The sequence below is a fragment of the Fonsecaea multimorphosa genome (assembly GCF_000836435.1).
Source record: "Fonsecaea multimorphosa CBS 102226 unplaced genomic scaffold supercont1.41, whole genome shotgun sequence".
In the NCBI taxonomy this organism is placed as follows: Eukaryota; Fungi; Ascomycota; class Eurotiomycetes; order Chaetothyriales; family Herpotrichiellaceae; genus Fonsecaea; species Fonsecaea multimorphosa.
In genome coordinates, this window is record NW_015971675.1 from 26,065 (window position 1) to 46,471 (window position 20,407).

Consider the following 20,407-nt stretch of genomic DNA (forward strand, 5'->3'; position numbering starts at 1 on the left):
CACAAACACACCACGCTGACGCGAGACAAAGAGTAAGCTGGTGTACATAGAGCCTTGCTGTCTGTGTTCAGGCCCCAGGTCACGGGTGACCCTGGGCCTGACTTGCAGAGCGGCGAAGCAACGAAAGTAGATGGGCTCAACTAGTGTCAGGAAACTACTTGCAAGACATGGACCACAGTCCCAATTGCGCGACTCTCGACGTGTCAGGGAGAAACTCAAGGATCTCATGGCTTGTCATCATCGTAAACATACTCCACCACGCTAGCCAGTTCATTCTCACTTCTTCGTTCCCGCTTGCCCTTCTTGCTTTTGTTGCTGTTGCCACTGCATCATCTTTGCTCTTGCGCTTCGACTCCCTCCGAGCTTTGGACCTCGTGATTCCGTGACAGCTGCGCCGCCCTTTGGCAGATTGCCCTTTGGCTGATTGGGCTGTTTATGCCTGTTCCTCCTCTCGGCCATCGCGTCCATGAACTGTTGCCGAAATTGTTCAGCAAAGCGATCGTCCGTGTCACCCTCGTCTTCGGCGGCTTCGCCAGCTGCCGCCCCCGGGGCACTCGTTAATCCTGGAGTGTTCGTATCATACAGGTCAATTTTATTCTCATGGAGAAATTGCTCCACAAGGGCGTCCCGCGCAATGTCTTCGCTGTTCCTTCGCTTCCTGGGTCGTGGCCTGAAGGGTTTACCGTCCCTTCCTAGACGTGGTTTTCGAGGCTTCGGTGGTTTGTCCACTTCTTCGACCGGAGCTCGACCAGCCTTGACGCGTTCGAGTGCAGCCATCGTGCGGGCTAGGTTAGTATCATGTACAGAATTTCCCAGGTCGACTTCGGCCAGTTGGCGGGTGGAGGTGGGATTGGTTCCGGATGTTTTCTGGATTGGCGATCCTGACTCGTCGGATGATGGAGCATCTCGATATGTGTCTTCTTCCGAATTCCTCTGAGGAAAGTTTGCAGGAGTGACGAGGTGGGCCCGTCTCCTAGCCATTTCGGAGTCTATGAATGCAACCCTTATCTTGTCAGCCAACTATGTCTCCAGGACTTGGGGGTTTCTAGGGGAGCCACGAACATATGCTGATCGACATTCACAACCTGCCCGGTGCTTCCGACAAACCGGTTGGTGATGTCTATGGGCTTGTCGGCATCCTGATCTGGTTTGATGACCTCCATCTCAGTGGCTTTATCCGCTCGTTGCGTAACCTTGGTATTTGAAAATTGGACACCAGACACAGCCTTTCGAACGTGCTTTCGTGCACGTATCAGACTCGAAATTCCACCTTCGTCTTCATCATCATCTCGAGTCTCGTGCCCACCGCTTGACACCACATCATCCGTCTTCAAAGCAGCTGCATCGGGAGATTCTGCAGATGATTCTTGATGAGGTCGTGCAAATTTCCTACGCTTCGTAGCTCTGAAGATTGGAACTTCTTCCATGATTGATAGTGAAGAAAAGGAAGATAATGGTCAGTGGAATAAGTATCGAATTCGGTGGCGAACCGCTCGAGAGGCGGATACTCTGGCCGTGGAATGGATGGCGACGCTAGGACAGACCCAGAATATATCCAACTACGCCCCGAAAACAGTGCCTGCAACACCAAGTTGTGTCCAGCTGTTGTCACTGGGAAGAAAGGTAGAAATGATGCCTGATCTTGACGTCGAGGTTCCTTCGAAGTCGCGAAATGATCACGTGCCGCTTGGCACGATTTCGCTTTCAATGCGCAATGGTCGCGAGTTCCTAATTTCTTAGACATTGAGTACAGACGTTTCTGTGTCCACTACGCTTTCAACAGGTTTCTTCTTTTCCCCCTTCTATTCTCCATCGATACAAGATGTCGTCGAAACTCCCATCAGTAACGTATCGTTGCTGCCACCTTGCAGCTCGGACGCAAAAACGCAGCCTATCCTCCCAATGCCTCCGGCTTTCCTCCACAAGCTCCGCAAACCAGCACAGACGAAGGAACGGCTTAGCATCCTCAAAGTGTTCACGGAGGTGGCAGTCGACGGATGCAGCAGCTGCGTCGCCTACGAATCCTAAGATAGCTGGGATCGTGGATCAAATATCACAATTAACCTTGCTGGAGACGGCAGACTTGGTTGCGAGCTTAAAGGTATGCTTGAGCATCATTTTTCTGCAGTGGGGACGGACATTGTGGTACCACTTCTTGAACTTCTGGCTAATCTTTACAACTATAGTCCCGGCTTAACATCCCCGACATGGCTTTCGCTGCTCCAGTCGCTGGCCCTGCTGGTGGTGCTGCGGCTGCCACTCCAGCAGCCGAAGCAGAAGCAGCAGAAGAAGCCGCGCCTGCACCCGCGGAAAAGACCATGTTCACACTGAAACTCGATTCCTTCGACGCGGCCGCCAAACCCAAGGTCATCAAGGAAGTGAAGGGACTACTGGGTCTGAGTTTGGTGGATTCCAAAAAGTTTGTGGAGAGCGCGCCAAAGGTCATGAAGGAGGGCGTGCCCAAGGAGGACGCGGAGAAGATTGTCGCGGCCATGAAGGCATTGGGAGCTGTGGTTTCCATGTCATAAGGATGAATAGGTGAAGCAAAGCAGGTGAAGAGACGGTCCTCAGGATCACACTTCGCATCCGTTTGGTGTCTGTGCTGTTTGGGGCCCATTTTCAGAGTTAAGAATGGTTCCTCGAAACACACGTCAGATGCCTCGAGGTGTTGTATGGGAACTGGCGGCGAAGATGCTCACTCGGTGGCATTGCAGGAGTCGGCCATGCGTTCTTCTACACCGAGTTCGTTGTCTCCGTGGATTCATCTTTGACCGGGGGACTGTTGTAACTATATCCTGAGCATTTAGGGAGACTTGGACAAGATCCGAAAAGAACTGTACAATTCAAGATTCAACTACCGCTCCAGAAGACAGATCATCGCGTTTGCTGCACGAACAGATTGCAGCGACTTTGCTGGAAACGGGAATACGCTCAGAATCTCCACAAACATGTGCCAAACTTTTCGAACCCCAAACGTGCAGGATATACCGAGTACACATTGCAAAGAGTAGCCAACTTGCGATGTCGTTATCCGTAAAGCCCGCCATTTTCCTTCGCAGAGCGATGGTGATTTCTTCGTTAGTACCTCGAATTCATATCCCAAAGGGTCCAACATGCCCACCCTTGAACCTCTCCTATTGCCTCTCAAAATCTCGTTCCATTGACGCCACTAACGCCCTTGCCCAACTGTGCTGCAACAACCGTAGCCTCTCTTACACTCCTCGCCACCGTTCCTCTCACCCTGCCCTCCTCCAACACCAACAACCCGCCAATGGTGCACCCTCCGGGAGTCGAGACCTTCTCCCTCACCAGCGCGGGATGTTCCCCGGAGAGAACCATGCCCGCCGTGCCTCGCATCGTCTGTGCCGCCATAAGCTGAGCCTCTGCACGAGGCAAACCCATCGCAACAGCCCCGTCGGCAAGAGATTCAAGCATCAGGGCCAGGAACGCAGGCCCGGAGCCGCACAAGGCCGTCGATACGTCCATCATCGACGGCGGGAGGTGCACGACCCGGCCGATCCGAGTGAATATCCATTCGACTATTGAGGAGAGTTCGGCGGGTAATGGAGGTAATGGAGGTGTGTTGGTGGCGATGACGGTCATGGACTCGCGCACAATCGCGGCTGTGTTGGGCATGACTCTCACTATCTGGCAAGCGTTCTCAGGAATTCCCACCGGGTACGACTCGCCGTAGAGAACCGTCCCGATCTGCTCGACGGGGACACCCGCGCAGATGGATATCAAAAGTTTCCCTGCAAGAGCTTCTTTCATCCCCTCTTCGCGCAGCAGCTCGGCGACCATGTACGGTTTACATCCCAGGATCACGACGTCGGCGTTGTGCGTGCCCTTGACGTTTTCGTTCTGCAGGATCGTCACATTGGGCCGGTAGGGTTGGACGGCCACCCTGATCCGTTTGGCGGACTCGGGACGGCGCACGCAGGCGATGAAGTTTGTCGGTGTTCGCTGTGGATGGGGAGGTGACTCAGTAGTGGGTGTGGCGGTGCCGGAGTCGGGATAGGCGGGGGAGGGAGCGTGCGAGGCAGAGGATTCCGAGAGGGAGGAGAGGATGCCGCTGAGGATGGCGATGCCGAGTGTTCCTTATACGACCCTTCAGTCAACAGAGGGATCTAGCATGAGAGAGAATGTGCTTGTAAAAAAAGAGACAACTCACCACAGCCGAGAATTGTCAGTGTCATGCCATTATTGGGGGATTCGGTGCCGTTGATGCCGTTGGGCACACGCAGCATGGCCGCCATATCGCAGCACGAGTTCTTCAGTCGGACGATTCGAAAAGATTATCCACAGAAAGAAAGTCTGCACCTGGTGCCGTCGTCGTCGTGCTATCCCCAGAAAATTGTTTTACAGCCTCGTTGCTGAAGAGAGAAAATGCGGGGAAAAAAGAATTGGAAATATTATTTTGGAAGGGCGGAAGCGGGAGGTCCTCGATCACCATCGGCCAAATCCGTCTGCAAGGCACACCAATAGGCAGCAGATTCTGAGTTGTCCTGCTTCTAATACAAGAGACCTTTGCCATCCTCTGTAGTCAGTATTCTGCACAGACTATCATTGCTATTTCGTGCATTCAACAAGTAGGGGTTTCCGAGAAGGATAAGCCGTCGACCCAATTGGCGAACAGTGGACGAGATCCATGCGCAGTGTCTCGTATTGTTTGCTCTTCCCCGAAACCAAGGAGCAAGAACATGTGAACACACAGACACTTCGTCCTCTTTCCATAACCCTTTCTGCCACTACATCCCACGCTCCCCGCTAGTGATCGCTCTCCCGGGTGTCTATATCGTCCATCATCACCATGGCCGACCCATTCGAAGTGCGCATGCGCTTCACCAATCTCCTCACGCACCTCTCCGCCTCCGCCACGGCCTCGATAAAGACTGCACACTACGCCCTCAAACACCGGGACATGGATGAAGACCTGCACAGTTGCATTCTGGAAAACCTCGAGCGGGGCAACACAAACATGAACAACCGCGCCAACATCATGTACTTTTTGGAGCACCACGCGGACATCAACATGAAGGAAGGCGGGCACGAGGCATACGTGGAGATGGTCAAGAGGGATATTGTGAGGATCGTGGATGCCGTGGCGCAGAGCGGTGCGAATGTCAAAGTCGTGAGGCGGGTGGTTACGGGCCTGGGTGAGAAAGGCGTGCTTACGGCCGAAGTCATCGCGACGATCGAGAGCGGGTTGAAGGATAAAGAGGAGAAATTGGGCAAATTGCTCGGAGTGGACGAGGAGGATGTCGAGACGGCAGAAGTTTCTGGAGCTGACCGCAACAATGCCATGGATCTAACCACCGCTGCGGAGGGTGGCGCAGCAGGGGACGGCGGTGCTCAGAAACCCACGCCGCGGACCTCAGGAGCAGAGCGTCCAGGCAAGCCCAACGGTGTCTCGAAAATGGACAAGCGGGCGATCGAGCAGAGAATAGAAGAGGACAGAGAGCGGAACAAACGACTACGCGAAAGTGTCTGGGCTGTCACGGGCGACGACGATCAGGAGTTGGACAAAATGTGGGAGGAGGGTGCCCTGCTGGGTGAAGACGAACATGTCATCGCCGACGAAGAGGCTGAAGAACGTCATCAATTTGTCTGTTATCATCGAGCTCTCGCTACCTGAAAATCCAGCTGCACGGACAAGGTGGCCCTGTGATACCATGTCCTGGTTATCCTCATCCTCCATCTCCAGCCTAAAGATCCTGGGCTCAGATGCCGCACCTTGAAGCGGCGACCATGAACCGAGCAAAATGCTCGAATGCTCGCAGTCGACAAGCGCAAACAATGGCGAGAGAATGGTCTTAAACTTTGGGCCTCTTAGACCTGGAGGCTTCGCCGTTCAACGACTCGTCATCCTCGTCATCCTCAACAACCCTTCTCTTGCGAACGACGGTCGATGACTCTCCGTTTCCATGCTGATCTGCTTCTTTCTCTTTTCGGAGTGCATACGAAAGGATGAGGCCTTCAAATTCATCCTCCTGCGCACGAGCACTGTCCTCAATTTGAGGCAGTCGCTCTTCGAATGGGATCTGCTGGAGCAAATCCTTGTTCTTCTTGATAATGCGCTGTTTCAGTAACAGCCGCCACCAATAGTAGGTTCGGTCGTCTGGATTGGGAGCTTTGGCACCCCTGACCATAAGGCTGGTGAGGGACGCTCCACCAGCCGCACGATGCGAATATGGGATCTGCGCCAAAAGATACATCTCGACCATCCTGGCGAACTGGCGCCCTGCAATCTTATTCTTGCATCGAATGGCTTGGAGCTCGTCGAGAGGGAGCAATTTGGCAGTCGGTATGCGCTTCAAACGTCCTCGTTCCAGACTAGCAAAGGGCGACGTATCTATCTTCAAGTTGACAGCTTTGAACTGCGGTTCCAGAACGTCAAAGTCATTCATGTCGCGTAATTTGTCGAATTCCTCGCTCGGATCCTCCACTGTTAGTTCCAAAACCGTCGGATCGGCCATGACCTCATCGTATATGGCCTGATAAAGAGCAGAGCCATGGCCCGAGCTTTGGTAAGGCGGGGTGATCAGGAATTGCGATATTCGAAGTCGCGACGGGAGGGTGTTGGGCGTAATAGTCTCTGACGGCGGAAATGAAAAGAGAGTATGGTCTTTCGGAGGTTTCTGGAACTTGTAGAAGCGATAGGTTGTTGCATAGCCAACAAATGAGTATGGAGATGCGTTGGGTGCCGGAGGTTTTGATGCCTTGTGGTATGTAAGATAGACCCTCCATCTGTCCAAGGTCCAGTCGACATCCTCCAAGTTGATGAACTGTCCGCCTTCGATGAAGAAGACAATGAATATTTGAATATTGTCAATCAGGGTTCTCATTGGCATGTCTAGTAACGAGCCAGCCCACACTTCATAATTCTCTCCGCCTCTTGTATACTCCTTCACACACACGCCTGGAGGTGTCCATTTTGCCGCTCTCGAGTCGTTCAGCAATTCTGACTCGAACCCTTGTTGAAACGCTGTTGGGGGTAGGAAGTTGCTGAAGGTCTTGTTGAGATCGAGCGCGCTTGTAGTACCGATGGTGCTGAATTTCTTTTGGTATGAGATATTGATATGTGGTTGCAGACTGTGAGCTGCAAACTGGATCTCGACGTCTAGGCCTCTGTAGCCGAAGATCTGCTCTGCCTCTCCAACGATGGGATAGGTGAATTTGGGATGAAATTCATGTCGGGTGATGAGTTTGTTGTTCGGGCCGGGCTGGACGAGAGAGATACGAACAGCTTCATTCGCGTTCACCGAGACTGTTTGGTAATCAGCAGAGATCTTTCCCGTGCGAAGCGCCACACTTACATTCCTCGGATGGCGCAGCCATGCTGGGGATGTTCGACAACAGTGGTTCAACTTCAATTCATGTCAGGCGCGGAGTTGCAAGGGAGCAATATTCAAGCAGCGATGAGCCTAGCCAGGTCTGTGCTGAGGTACGAACACAAATGACAACGGGAACGAAAAGGAGATGTGATGATGGAATGAATCTTCAGTCACTATCTCTGTCTGCGGTCGGGGCTAGTGAGGCTCATTAGTCTGCGGACACGCTCTCGAGCAACGCGTCGTGAAAAATGAGAGCTGTCAGACAATCACACTGACAGGGACTTCGCAATAACCTCGGGTCGACGTGTGGCTGTTCGTCACCATTGAACCACCACCACCATTACTGCATTCAACTGTCGTCGACAGGTATTGGCTTCTAGCTCTCGTACGTGTCTAGCCTGTCATTGCCCATGAGGCCATCCCAAGACCATGATCGCAACGGCATGCGGTGATCAATGATCGGAAGATCGCATCAGAGACTCCTTTAAACTTCCCGCCGTGGTTATGCACGCCTCCATTTCCCGACATATCGATCCGAAAGATAAGCCGGAACACGAGCAAAGGAAGCCGCCCTCGTATTGCATTGCAATGGTGCGACGTTTGTCTGCGAATTATGGCCTCCAACATGCAGGAGACACTTCGTGCGCTTGCGCGACCCGCGCTTCTGTACCATGTACGAGGTACCTCCTCGACCTCCCTTCATTTCCATTTCGACATTCACCCCAGGTTTCCGTGAACAATGCTGTATCCTGCTGCTATATCCGACGCTCTGATATACTGAGTTCTCTAGTTTTCCACCTAGAAAGGATAAAGGTATTAATGGAGCGCATACCGGCTGGTCCGTGCAGACCTCAAGCTTCTCGCTTCTACACACTACGGAGTTTTCAGGGACCGCATCGGAAGGGATGGCGCTCTAGCGAGATGGTGGTTACGGGAGATCTTATGTGCAGCCTGGCGATTATGTGAGCTTTGCCCACTGCCACTGGTCACCTGCTGGTCATTCAGAACCACTCCGAACCCTACGAGTGCGAACTTGTTTCCCAAATGTCCTGACTAAAACTTGAACTTTCTGGCTGTTCGACATCTGGCACAAGAAGCTGCCATCCTGATCAATTCGCATCATCATACAAGCTCTCTGCTTCTAGCAAGCGACTAGTAAGTTAGACCACCCCTCATCGAAGAGGACCTCAGGAAGAACAGCGTGATGTCGCGACTTCCAACCGACGCAGAAAGCGCCTAGCCAAGGACTCTCCGAAAGGTAATATTCATGGGCCTTGTTGGCAATTGGAAGAAGGGGTATCTCACTAGTCGTCGAGTTGGGTGGCCCGTGCCCAGGGCATCAGAGATCAAGACCCCCTAGTCTGGGGCTAGCCTGCCACCCTCCTGCCCTAAGGCCAGAAAGGATCATTTGGGATGGTGTTTTGAGCAGTTTTGACTCGAGACCCCGTATGTGGGAGGCCAGGCGAGTCGGTTCCCCCTCGAAAACCCACCTATCCAGCGCCCCGGGCCTGGTGGTCAGCACTGTGGTTTTTCTGGGTCTCCCGTTTGACCCGCCTCTCCCTTCATCGGACTGGGGTACCCGTTTCAAAAACTCCATCCAGCTCGATTTCCCTTTAAATCATTCCACCTACTATTTCCCTGACACACTCACAAAAGCGGTTTGCAGTTCACTTGAGGAGACAGGGCACATCCTCGACAATGCAGCAGCAATACTTCGAATTGCGATTTCAAGATGATGCATGTTCTGCAGCCGCCTAAGATTATCCTCCAAACAACGGGTAGAAGCAACCTCTGAATGTTCCGGGGCGTTTGTCAGTCGGTACCATGCTTATTTCTTCCGAAGAAGCCAAAGTTGGAGGCTGGGTGTGCGCAGGTGTATCAGTGGCGATATTGATTGTTCGGATTATTGCGGCGAGGATACACTATGGATCGTACGATGTCAGCACCGCTATCTGTGTCGCCTCACTCGTCGCCATCGTCGTTCGCCTTATCGTGAATCAGTACGTCCTTACGTATGGAACCTCAAACGACGCGCTGAATAGCAAATCGACATATTTCGACTCCAAGGACCACGAAGATCTCAAGATTGGAAGCATCTTGTCCCTAATCGCGCGACTTTTGATCACCTCGATTTGCTGGCTTCAGAGTTGTCTGTTATTGCTGTTCTATTCTCGAATTTTCGAGATCAGGGCAAAATGGACCACCAGACTCATTCGAATTTGCTGGATCGCGATCCCCGTCACCTACATCGGTGTGGTGCTGGCGACGTTTCTCGAGTGTCAACCATTTCATCTATATTGGCAGATTAAGCCCAACCCGGGAGCATGCATCAAAGCGTATATCCAATTGCTTCTCCAAGGAATTTCAAACATTGTCTTGGATCTGCTCTTGTTGGCAATTTCTTACCCACTTCTTGCTGCGGTGCGCCATCGAAGCCTTTCTGAGCAGGTCAGAGTTGGGACGCTGTGCTGTCTGGGAGTCTTCTGCATCGTCATAACTCTGGTTCGCATTGCTTATATCTACGCCGAGGAGTCGTATCAACCAGTACGCAGCTTCTTCGCCTCTGTCCAGATCGCTGGTTCCTGCCTCGTAGCCAACGTCCCAACGATTTATGGCTGTGTCAGAATAATCAGGAGGCGTAGATCGCACCAAACGCAGAGACGGGGCAGTCGACCTGAAGTATGGCTGCAGCTTCAAATCACAAATGAAAGCAATCCTAACGCCAATGTTCCGATTGCGATGCAGGAAAACAGTTCGTCGAACGCCTCAGAGAAGAAGTGGTCGCGCTTGATTCCATGATCCTTTTTTGGTGGATGTCGGCAATTACTGGATTGAGGTATCCCAAGGACCGCGCAATTCTATCGAGCCTTCAGCAAACGGACAATCTGAAGAGATTTCCCATGCACCGCTGGCCGGAAAACCCCGACTCTCTCGGAATACTGCAAGGAGAACGTTTGCCTGAACAGCTTAAGTCGATGGAATCTGCAAGCGCTAATACGCAACGAGCCCGGCAAATATCGACAAGTAAAACGCGATGAAGCAGCTGGAGGACCTGCAGGCTCAGGTCTCGTTTCCACAAGTCAGATGTGGTAGGACCGAAGCCCAAGATAAGAAGAAAGAAAGGGGATGTGGAATAGGTGTCGAACGTTGGCGCGAAGATGGCAAAAGACGGTTAGGTATGTCGGATCCCGACTTGTCTGGAAGATTGGCGCGCTGGCCGAAAAGTAGGAGAAGGAGCAGAAGTTTGCCTGAAATATTAAACTTCTCTGGGGCTCCCTATCTGCTCATACAGATAAGAGGAGTCTTGTTCTGAGATGGAGGAGCATCAAAGGACGTCAAGCGGAGCGTGCGTCCTCAAGCCTTTGCCAATCTAGAATCACCAGAACTCATCTCAGATCAACGAACGCAAGGAGTTCGACACTCGATCACCGTCCAGCACAGTAACAGACTTTCGGACCAGCAATCCTCGAGAGAAGAAGGAGGAGCAGAAGAAGGAAGAAGTAGAGAGCGCTGGAGAACCTGCGCAGAAGCAGTGCCAAGTATCTAGGGTGAAGGTGGTATAAGAGATGAATGAACAGTGCAAAAGAATATTAATGCGAATTGTGATAGACATATTGTTGTCATTGAATCATGGGACCGTTGGGACCATGCCCGGTGTCCAGTTTGACATAGGTCCAGCAGATTCTTTCTGGACGTGAACTTTTATCTTCAACGACTGCTCAGGTAGTCGTTTTCATCAAAGGTGCAATCGGAACCTGGAATGGAATGACATGCCAAGGTGGAAGCTTTGGCATCCCCAGAATATTTTTTCTAATCTTGAGCATCAGTTTCATGTCATCTGCTCCAGGAGCTGGGCGGGTGGTTGGATCTATCTTGTGAATCCCCAAAAACCAAACCATGTGCCTGGAGTGGGTTCAGCTATATACCAAGTGCCCCTTGCGTCCATAAAGCAACTTGAAGCCTGCGAGCCTGATGTCCCTGGCACGTGGCGATAAGGCGGCTTATTCCTCTTATCGGAATGTCGCAAAAAGGGATACTAGTCACTCTAGACTTCGTGCCTGCGCCCTCAGGAGGTCAATGTCCCTACAACAACCACAACGCCAACTCCCTTCTGGGTCGAAATTGCAGCTCTGAGACCGACCTCGAAATCTAGCAACATGCTCACCTCGGCCTCTTTGGAGTGTGCTTTCTGTTAAGCTAGGCACAAAACCACAACGCTAGGCTTGATCTTCGTCTCCGCCGCCTACGACAATGGACGGATTGTTCACCCTGCTCAGTCTGAGCATTGTGATGGCCGTGGCTTCTTTCCTCGCAGGCATTCTGCCACTGTCGTTGACACTTTCACAGCCACAATTACGGTTCATATCAACAATAGGGATGGGTGTCCTAGTGGGTACGTCCCTGGTTGTCATTATCCCTGAAGGGGTGGAGACTCTCTACAGCGCCTCTGAAGTCGGACATGCGCATTCACGGCTCAAAAGACATGTATCTGCGCGCGAGATAGACATCCAGTGGGGTCATTCCTTCGTCGCTGAACCGGTTTACGAGATCGGAGCACGAGAACCTGCCGATTTGAGCCCCTTTGATGTTCCCGGGCCCGTCATACCATCCGATCTGGAAGCGCCACCACGGACTCCTACCAAGCCTGGTGTGGTTGGTGTAATGGATGTTGAAGGCAAGGGTGATACGCAGGCGGAGACAGAGCATGGCAGTCAAGAGGAGGATGAAGAAGAGGTCCACAAAGAATCACACCATGCGTGGATTGGAGTGGCCTTGTTGGCCGGCTTCATGCTCATGTACTTGATCGACAAGGTGCCGCAATATAGTCAGCCAGCAAAACAAAAGGCGAGGACGCATCATATTGCATTGAACAACTTGGGCCGCAGATTCAACTTCACTACATCTTTGGATCGCGATGATGAAGCAGACTCCTTCATCGACTCGACCGAAGGCCGACACGTTCACCAACGGAGCTTCGCAACCACCATAGGTCTGGTTATTCATGCGGCTGCTGATGGGATAGCACTGGGGGCTTCTTCGACTGCGACAACGTCTGGACTGAGCTTTGTTATATTCTTTGCAATCATGATCCACAAAGCACCAGCGGCATTTGGGCTGACATCTGTGCTTGTCAAGCAAGGGCTCTCCAAGAGAGCAGCTAGAGGGCATTTGATCCTCTTTAGTCTGGCTGCGCCTACGGGAGCTATTTTTACGTGGTTGCTTGCTCACCTTCTTGGCGGTGGTCGGAATCAAAGTGCGCAGACTACCAGGTGGTGGACGGGAATGCTGTTGCTGTTCTCGGCAGGGACTTTCCTCTACGTGGCTATGCACGCGATGCAAGAGAGCTCTGGTTCGCCCCACGAAGGGATGAATGGCCACGCCAATGGCTACGTTGACGGGCGCGAAAGCACGCAAAGTGAGCCCAAGCCGTCTTGGAAGGATCTAGGAGCCGCTTGCTTCGGAATGATTTTGCCATTGTTTTTACAGGTTGGGCATGCTCATTGACCGTGGACCGGATTTCTGATGGTCCGTGACTGGCATCCTTGATATAGGCTGGGATCAACTTCAAGAGCATGGCGAGTGATCAGGGCGCTGTTGGGTTGAAGGCCACAAACACCTCGCCTCCGGGTGGGGAGGACCTCAGCAACACATTGGACTGTATCGGTCGTGTCACCGAAATGCAATTCTTTGAGTTACTCTACTGGACTAAGGTCACGGGAAGAGGTATTACAACCCCTTCAACCTCGGACCTTGCGACAACAGGACTGGGAGTCAAGCTGGTCTTACGATTTCGAGTGTGGCTGTCAAAGCATGGTCAGTCTGTGAGGTGCATCTCCCTGGAAGTGGTATCCGCCACAAGCATCAGATCTTTGACCTTCATAGTGTGTTAATACTTGTCACGCTTGTCATATGTGTCGATTGTGCTCTGATCGGGCATTGTTGTTGGTATGAAAAAACAACTGACTGGTGATTGTCAACTCAACCATGCGTTCGATATCAGAAAAGCCGCCTTTCAGGCTCAAGTGGTACAATGCCTGTTTAAGGAGTCTACGAGGTAGATGATTTGATATGCAGCATGGCGTGCGAGCCTAGCAGTTTAAGCGTACCTAGGTAGCCTCTGGACAGAATCTAGACTCGACGATCATTTGACGAACAGATGGAGCATGGGTAGAGGGCGGTCAGTGGCCAAAGTCGAGGCGCGCTGGGCACCCATGGGCATGTTAGGCATGCACTTTTGGACAACGGTGCATTGTTCAGGCACCACCTCCTGCACGGACCCCGCCCCGGGAGGCCAAAGAAGCCAATTACTCCCGGTGAACGACAGGCTAGTCATAGGCGTGTGGGCTACTTCTGCACTCCTTGTTTCCTTGCTGCGAGTTGCTCCTCCTGCCAACCTTTCAGCCTCTCCCCTCCCCCCTTCGGGTCTTCAAGTTCTCAGCGTACCTGGCCGTGCTGGCGAATCTGACCTGTGACCTGTCCTGTATGATCCACGGATTCCCGAATTCCCCTCCTGCCCCCGAGCCATCAAACCAACCCAACCATCCAGACATACCTTTCGATATCAACACCTCATACGAGCTTCGCTTCCTCCAAGCTCCAAGGACTACGGTGCCCTTGCTTACAAAACCAAAGACCCAGCCTCCCACGCCTTCTCTCGATCTCGCCGCCCACCTCCCTCCCTTTCCCTCGGATCTCCATATTGTCCGGCTCATTCCTCTCCTGGGCTAGGCTCTGCCTCGCATGTCATAAGCGCTTTTCTGCCAGCGATAATTGCACCTGCAGCTCGAGTCGTCCTACTCCGTTGCCCTCTACCCTGACGCTGACATGGCATGATCAGGGGGGAGATTTATAATATAGCTTCGAACAGGAGTCCTCTCGGCGCCCATCTGAAAGCTCTTCCGCTGTTTCCTTCTTTGTGTCCTTGCCTCAGACCCCCGACTTAGGTGGCCAAAAGGTGCAGGTGCCGGTACTGTCGCGAAACGTCACCCTTCCTCCCCACCGGCCTGCCTGGTGTTGAAAGAGATGGATCTGGATGATGACCATCGCTCTATGTCTATGGACAGACCTCTATCACCGAGACCCTCTAGATCTGTCACGATAGACCCGAATCAACTCGCAAACGGAGCATACAGTAATTCGAGATCAGAGTCTCTGGAACAAGAACATGACTTCGCTTTCGCGGCCCCCCAGGGCCACAACCCCCAGATAGACCCCCTTCGCTCGTCGAGACCTCCACGACACACTGTGTCACATCCGCGTCCAAAGCGACTGTCCACCTCGAATAAGTCAGGCATGCCCCTGAGCATATTACCGTCGGCTCCCGCCTCTCCTCCTACTCCGGCGCCTTCGCCGACGCCTTATCAACGTGCTCCTAGTTGGACTTCTGCGGGCGAAAACGAGGATTCCTTTCTCCGGGATGCCAGGGGCCATTTTTCCAATCTGAACGTTGCAGAAAGAGAGAGATATCTGGCCGAGTTGCTCAACATGTGTGACAGCCACTTACTTTCCTTTGTTCACCACTTTGTATCACCCAGACTCAAGAAAGATCCTTTTGAGCATCTGCCAGATGAGCTCTGCTTAAGGGTATGTGTCTAGTCCGTTCGTGGAAGCTGCATCGACTGACACAGAAACAGGTATTATCATATATCGACGATCCTCTCAGCCTGGCTCGGGCCTCTCAAGTTTCGCATCGATGGCATAAACTCCTGAATGATGATATGCTCTGGAAGATCATGTGCGACAAGCATGCTTGGCGAAGAACGTCCTCCGTGGGCCCAAGTGACGACCTGGACTCGCCATCGCCCTCTCAAGCGAGCCCAGGTCCCTACACATTCAACAGCCGGTCTCCCAAGCGGGCCATCGATGGCTCGATGGTTGGTCCCTCAAGCAGCGCACCGAACCTAACGTTACCGAGGCAAGATGCTCTTTCAACCAGCCCTCGTGCTAGGAAGCGAGTGTCACAGTCGCACTATTCTCATTTCCGTCACAAATACATGATTGAAGCTGCTTGGAGGAAAGGCGGTGAAAGCATCATCAAACACATCACCCCGGATCAAGGAGTGGTTACCAGCCTGCATCTGACGGACAAATATATCGTGGTGGCTATGGACAATGCCAAAATTCATGTCTTCAATACAGTGGGTGAGCATCAAAAAACACTCAAAGGCCATGTCATGGGTGTCTGGGCGATGGTGCCTTGGGACGATATTCTGGTATCTGGGGGCTGCGACCGTGATGTGAGAGTATGGGACATGAAGACAGGTAGAAGCATTCACGTCTTAAGGGGCCACACGTCGACGGTCAGGTGTCTAAAAATGTCGGATGCGAATACGGCCATTTCCGGATCCAGAGACACGACGCTGCGGATCTGGGATCTGCAGTCTGGGGTCTGCAAGAATGTGCTGGTCGGCCACCAAGCCAGTGTCCGGTGCTTGGCCATTCATGGCGACCTTGTCATTTCTGGATCTTACGATACCACGGCCCGAGTTTGGAGCATATCTGAAGGCCGCTGTCTTCGGACGCTCACTGGACACTTCAGCCAGATCTACGCCATTGCCTTCGACGGTAACCGCTGCGCCACCGGCTCGCTTGATACAAGTGTTAGGATATGGGATCCAAAGACCGGCATGTGCACCGCTATCTTGCAGGGGCACACGTCCCTGGTTGGGCAACTGCAGCTTCGTGGTGATACTCTTGTTACAGGTAAGCTCGTCGATTCCCCACCTGTTAGTTTTGCTGAGACCAGATTACTAAATTGGCATACCCTACAGGTGGCTCCGACGGATCCGTTCGTGTTTGGTCGTTGAAAACCAACTCGCCTATTCATCGTCTGGCTGCACATGATAATAGTGTTACGAGTTTGCAGTTTGATGACAACCGAATTTTGAGCGGCGGCAGTGACGGACGTGTGAAAGTTTGGAGTGTAGAGACTGGTCAACTTGTCCGTGAGCTCAGTCAACCTGCCGAAGCTGTGTGGAGAGTGGCTTTTGAGGAGGAAAAGGCCGTCATCATGGCGAGCCGGTCAAATCGGACTGTCATGGAGGTACGGCTTTCTTGTGCTTGCTGGTCATTCGAGCTACTAATCTTCTTTCGCAGGTGTGGTCCTTTTCACCGCCAGACGAAGTTGATCGACGGTCGGAGAGTCCTCTGAGCATGCCGGAACACGTCCCTCCAGCCGATGAGGAGGAAGAACCGACTCAGTTCCACCCAGAACTCGGTGATGGCGACGCGACCATGAGCGACATATAGGGATTCGTCGCCGATCGGAGACGCAATGCCACGTCGAACGCGCCGACGCGTTCAGAACGCACCACCAGACGAATGGTGCTGGGTAATAGAAGATTATGTGGTTGACGAAAAGGCAAGCTCAACTGATGTCCTGTGCACGGAAGAAACAACGACAGCAGCAGACTTATAAATATTCTGTCGTGTGTGCCTGTCTCAAATTTGGGATCTCCAAAGCAAGGCGCGGAGAGGAGAAGGGTTGTTTGAAGAATCGATGGTGACGACACTCTATGGAAATCGTGGTTTTGGACCCTGGTATTTGCGTATCGACATGGCAGCATGGAGATTCTCCTGAAAGGTCTTTTTTTTTCTTCCAGAGCATAGCGACTGGTGCAAGGAAGCTTGAGTTATGGCCGGCATGAATCTATCTTTATGGATATTACTCATATTGATGTTGAACGAGAAGTGCATTGGTACGCCGGTATGCTTAAAAAGGAAGAAAGGCTTTTCCCCCAAGAGGCAGGGTCTCGAGCTGCCCCCATCGCATTGAACGGCAAAGTTGAAATGATATACATTGATTCATATTACATATGCTATGAGAATATTCATTGATAATGGATTTAGCATGTCCGTCTTCTCTCCACACTTTTTTTCCTTCCTTCCTTTCTTGCTTTCTTTCCGGTGCCTCTATATAGACGGGTGACCGCCTAAGCTGCTAATCACTCTGAACCTCCAAGGACAGTCAATCTGGGTGACGGACGGATGGATAGCTAGGGAGCATGGGCACGGCAGGCGCCGCAGTCAAGTCACTGACTTACTCGCTCGCTCACTCACTCAACCCAGCGCATACGACTCCCGAAAACGTTGGCACTGAGTATCATCATAATAGGATGGCGTCATCAATGTATTAATATAGGGGGTTTGGGGGTTGCTTGTTCAACGAGGATCCGTCTCTCATATAAGGTAGAGGATCGTCTGTACTTCCTTCCGTCCCTCCTGTTGAATTGGTACGGTGGTCCGTGATTGCTCGCACTATGATACTATCGGAACGTTCACACGTACTCGGTATAGAGTAGTACAATCGCAGGTGCTGTACACACGCTCGGTAGACGCACTCGGTAGACACACTTGGTACGTGGTCCTACGTAAAATGTGCCAGTGCGAATTACCAGATCTATCTCTGTTTTCCATACGTGTCTATCTACCTAGGCAGTCAACCAATTCCCTCCGATGGAAGAATATAACAGGAGCCAACCTGATCCGCAAATGTGCCCCAATCCCTGCTTCGAGCCAGACACGACAACGAGAACTACCCCGAAATTGTACAGTGGATCTAATGTAGGCTGACTTTTCCCTCACAGAAATCACGAAACCAGAAAGCAAATGGTCATGTCGTGGTCTGCGTGCCGTGTAGAGTCTTTGTTGTGCCGCAATATCCCGTATCAGAGCACCATATCCTCCCTCCCCGGGCACAAATGCATTTGAGACCTCGGGCTTCTCACCGTCGAGAAAATTTAGAATGTAAACTCGGAAAGACGTGGGAAGTGGTATCCCAGGACAGCCTTGTCGAGAGGGAGTTGGGACTTTGCCTGAGGGGGTTCGTCTCGGTCTAGCTCGAGAGAAAATTGTTTTCTCAATCTCTCATGGACCCCTGAGTTATTCCTGCACATTATATATAGGGTTGTTCGGAAAAGGCTTCTCAAGAAAGGTAGATATGTGCTCGAGGCTAGAAACGTATGCGCATCGTCATAATATCGTTTCGTCGAGGAGTATTCTGGTCGCTGTTTGTTGGTGAACATTGCTCGGAGGCGTCCCGCTTACGGTTGCGGAACCGAATATACTAACATCGTTCTTGCATCACTGATTAGGGTATGCAATGTCGTCCTCGAAAGACCCCATATTTGATGATCTAGTGACCGCCAGTGGTTGGGAGACCGAGCCAGACCTTGAAGGAATCGTAGCTGTAGAGAAGTTAGCATGTCTCTTTCTTGACCAACCATTTTTTATAGTCCTCAACGGGGTCGGTGTAGGATCATCCTGGAAACTTGGAGGAAACGTACATCAGCCATTGGAATCCAGTCAACGTTCCAATCATGACGATTCTGACTGGTAGACCGTTCCAGAGACCCGAGAATCCGATATTGCCATAGATCCGGCTGATGGCTTTACCGGCAGATTCGCCAGCTAGAATGTGTGAGTACATTTTCACAGGGAGACAGGGAGCTGGCAGGACATACCTTGACGATCCGAGTTCAACTTGCTGACCATGACGTCGGCAGGGTGACTGACAATGGCGCAGGCAATACCGGCAATATAACCACCCAGGAAGCTCACGCCTGTCTGCTGTAGACTGTTGTAGCTCTCCTTGGGCTTGCCGAGTTGTCGGTAGATGAGCTTCACCGTCTCTTCAAAGGTTGCAAACTTGCACATAGTGTACGGGATTTGACGGGCCCAGAGGGGGTAAAGACCCTTGTACAGCCCTGCAATGCCCTCCTTGTCGACGATTTTGGTCCACCCCTCCCGCAAGTTGCTTGCGTATGGAGGCAGTGTGGTCTGCATTCGGACTTTGATGGCTTCGAATGGACACAAGAAGATGTCTGCAATGAATTCTGCTGAGGCGCTGGCACCTAGGTAAACTAGCGTGCGATTGCTGTTGGGGAACATGTTGTCTCCGTACAGGTGCTTGAAGATTTCGTAGAAGCCGTATTTCCCAAGACCCTGGAAGGAGTAGCCGACGAAAGTCGGCGTCCAGCCAAAGAAAACCCCACGAATGCCTTCTTTTGCGTAAATCGAACTCCATCCCTGCAGGTTTGATTTATAGATCTTCGGATCGACTTGACGGCGGGTCTTGACTAAATCGAGAGGTGTGACAAGTGTGTGTGTAGGTCCGCATGCTACAACACCGCCTAGCATGCACGCAGCAAAATATTTTGTCTGGTAAGGGACCCGTTAGTTTCTTCTATCGCAAAGTAGGCAAAGGCAACATAGATATGGAATTGGCAGACGTCTCAGATGTCAGACTCGGAGACTGCATGCTATACCACTTGACTTCGACTGGTGTCTGATGCTGCGAATAGGCGTCTCACAAAGGTTACTCGAGGAAGAAAATACATACCGAATACGGCTCGATCTTTCCCAGTGGATAGCTCTTGAGCACCTCCGCAGAGGGCGGCTTCAGGGTTGTTTGCGTCGCCATTGCGGACAATCAAAGCGGGTTTCGTACGTGAGAAGAGAGAGAGAGGGGAAGGATGACAGTCCTTAGACACTAAGCAACGATCTTCTTCAGGCGGCCGGAGGTCCTGGTTTTACCACAGAGCACGTGCACCCAAGTCAACGATGAAGACAAAGCGACACTTTGACAGCAAATTAGAAAGCTCAACACAAGAGAAATGGACGAGGAGAGGAGGTTCAAGATTCGTCACTTGACTAGTTGCTGCGAGTTGTGAGTAAGGAATCAAGCTGCCAGCAAGGAAAACGAGAGCTCGGGGAAGCTCAGGAAAGGGACAGAAGTAAATAAGGGAAGCAAGCTCTCTCAATATGGCTCATGGGTAGCCGCACCTGCCGCAAAAGCCGTAAGAGCTTGTGCTCACTGCGCAGATCCGGATGTCGACGACTGCGAGATGCCAGGGACTCCAGCAGTGCATTTGATGCGACTGGGCGAGTCAGGCATGTGAAGGAACGGGGCATACATCATCACCGCCTATTTGCGGCCCCGACGACCAGGCGAAACTATTCCGAATCAGGTTCGTGAGAGCCGGGAATGCCGGGCGTGGGCCAGTGACATCATGAACACCAAAAGCTTGACCGCGGCTAGCGGATGCTTATTCATCCAGTGCCACACTATCTCA

The 20,407-nt window shown here is 52.1% G+C and overlaps 10 protein-coding genes across 10 annotated transcripts; 6 read left to right on the forward strand and 4 right to left on the reverse strand.

Annotated features, from left to right (window-relative positions):
- Positions 1-276: 276 nt before the first annotated feature.
- On the reverse strand, positions 277-1,427 carry Z520_11624 (uncharacterized protein; the record flags this gene model as incomplete). Its single annotated transcript, XM_016782112.1, has 2 exons — positions 277-1,003; positions 1,063-1,427. The coding sequence occupies 2 exons, from the start codon at positions 1,425-1,427 to the stop codon at positions 277-279; spliced, it is 1,092 nt and encodes a 363-aa protein (XP_016626718.1).
- Positions 1,428-1,822: 395 nt separating this feature from the next.
- Z520_11625 (uncharacterized protein) lies at positions 1,823-2,528 on the forward strand (the record flags this gene model as incomplete). The annotated part of the gene is made up of 2 exons (XM_016782113.1): positions 1,823-2,101; positions 2,187-2,528. The coding sequence occupies 2 exons, from the start codon at positions 1,823-1,825 to the stop codon at positions 2,526-2,528; spliced, it is 621 nt and encodes a 206-aa protein (XP_016626719.1).
- A 616-nt stretch (positions 2,529-3,144) lies between these two features.
- Z520_11626 (uncharacterized protein) lies at positions 3,145-4,247 on the reverse strand (the record flags this gene model as incomplete). The annotated part of the gene is made up of 2 exons (XM_016782114.1): positions 3,145-4,097; positions 4,172-4,247. 2 exons carry the CDS (start codon positions 4,245-4,247, stop codon positions 3,145-3,147), a joined length of 1,029 nt encoding a protein of 342 aa, XP_016626720.1.
- A 563-nt stretch (positions 4,248-4,810) lies between these two features.
- Positions 4,811-5,635, forward strand: Z520_11627 (uncharacterized protein; the record flags this gene model as incomplete). Its single annotated transcript, XM_016782115.1, has 1 exon — positions 4,811-5,635. The coding sequence occupies one exon, from the start codon at positions 4,811-4,813 to the stop codon at positions 5,633-5,635; it is 825 nt and encodes a 274-aa protein (XP_016626721.1).
- Positions 5,636-5,813: 178 nt separating this feature from the next.
- Z520_11628 (uncharacterized protein) lies at positions 5,814-7,338 on the reverse strand (the record flags this gene model as incomplete). The annotated part of the gene is made up of 2 exons (XM_016782116.1): positions 5,814-7,267; positions 7,317-7,338. The coding sequence occupies 2 exons, from the start codon at positions 7,336-7,338 to the stop codon at positions 5,814-5,816; spliced, it is 1,476 nt and encodes a 491-aa protein (XP_016626722.1).
- Positions 7,339-9,158: 1,820 nt separating this feature from the next.
- Positions 9,159-10,133, forward strand: Z520_11629 (uncharacterized protein; the record flags this gene model as incomplete). Its single annotated transcript, XM_016782117.1, has 1 exon — positions 9,159-10,133. The coding sequence occupies one exon, from the start codon at positions 9,159-9,161 to the stop codon at positions 10,131-10,133; it is 975 nt and encodes a 324-aa protein (XP_016626723.1).
- A 1,452-nt stretch (positions 10,134-11,585) lies between these two features.
- Z520_11630 (uncharacterized protein) lies at positions 11,586-12,839 on the forward strand (the record flags this gene model as incomplete). The annotated part of the gene is made up of 1 exon (XM_016782118.1): positions 11,586-12,839. The coding sequence occupies one exon, from the start codon at positions 11,586-11,588 to the stop codon at positions 12,837-12,839; it is 1,254 nt and encodes a 417-aa protein (XP_016626724.1).
- Positions 12,840-12,907: 68 nt separating this feature from the next.
- On the forward strand, positions 12,908-13,225 carry Z520_11631 (uncharacterized protein; the record flags this gene model as incomplete). The annotated part of the gene is made up of 1 exon (XM_016782119.1): positions 12,908-13,225. One exon carries the CDS (start codon positions 12,908-12,910, stop codon positions 13,223-13,225), a length of 318 nt encoding a protein of 105 aa, XP_016626725.1.
- Positions 13,226-14,357: 1,132 nt separating this feature from the next.
- Z520_11632 (uncharacterized protein) lies at positions 14,358-16,583 on the forward strand (the record flags this gene model as incomplete). The annotated part of the gene is made up of 4 exons (XM_016782120.1): positions 14,358-14,918; positions 14,969-16,037; positions 16,106-16,377; positions 16,431-16,583. 4 exons carry the CDS (start codon positions 14,358-14,360, stop codon positions 16,581-16,583), a joined length of 2,055 nt encoding a protein of 684 aa, XP_016626726.1.
- A 1,885-nt stretch (positions 16,584-18,468) lies between these two features.
- On the reverse strand, positions 18,469-19,472 carry Z520_11633 (uncharacterized protein; the record flags this gene model as incomplete). Its single annotated transcript, XM_016782121.1, has 3 exons — positions 18,469-18,520; positions 18,620-18,743; positions 18,797-19,472. The coding sequence occupies 3 exons, from the start codon at positions 19,470-19,472 to the stop codon at positions 18,469-18,471; spliced, it is 852 nt and encodes a 283-aa protein (XP_016626727.1).
- Between the last annotated feature and the right edge of the window lie 935 nt (positions 19,473-20,407).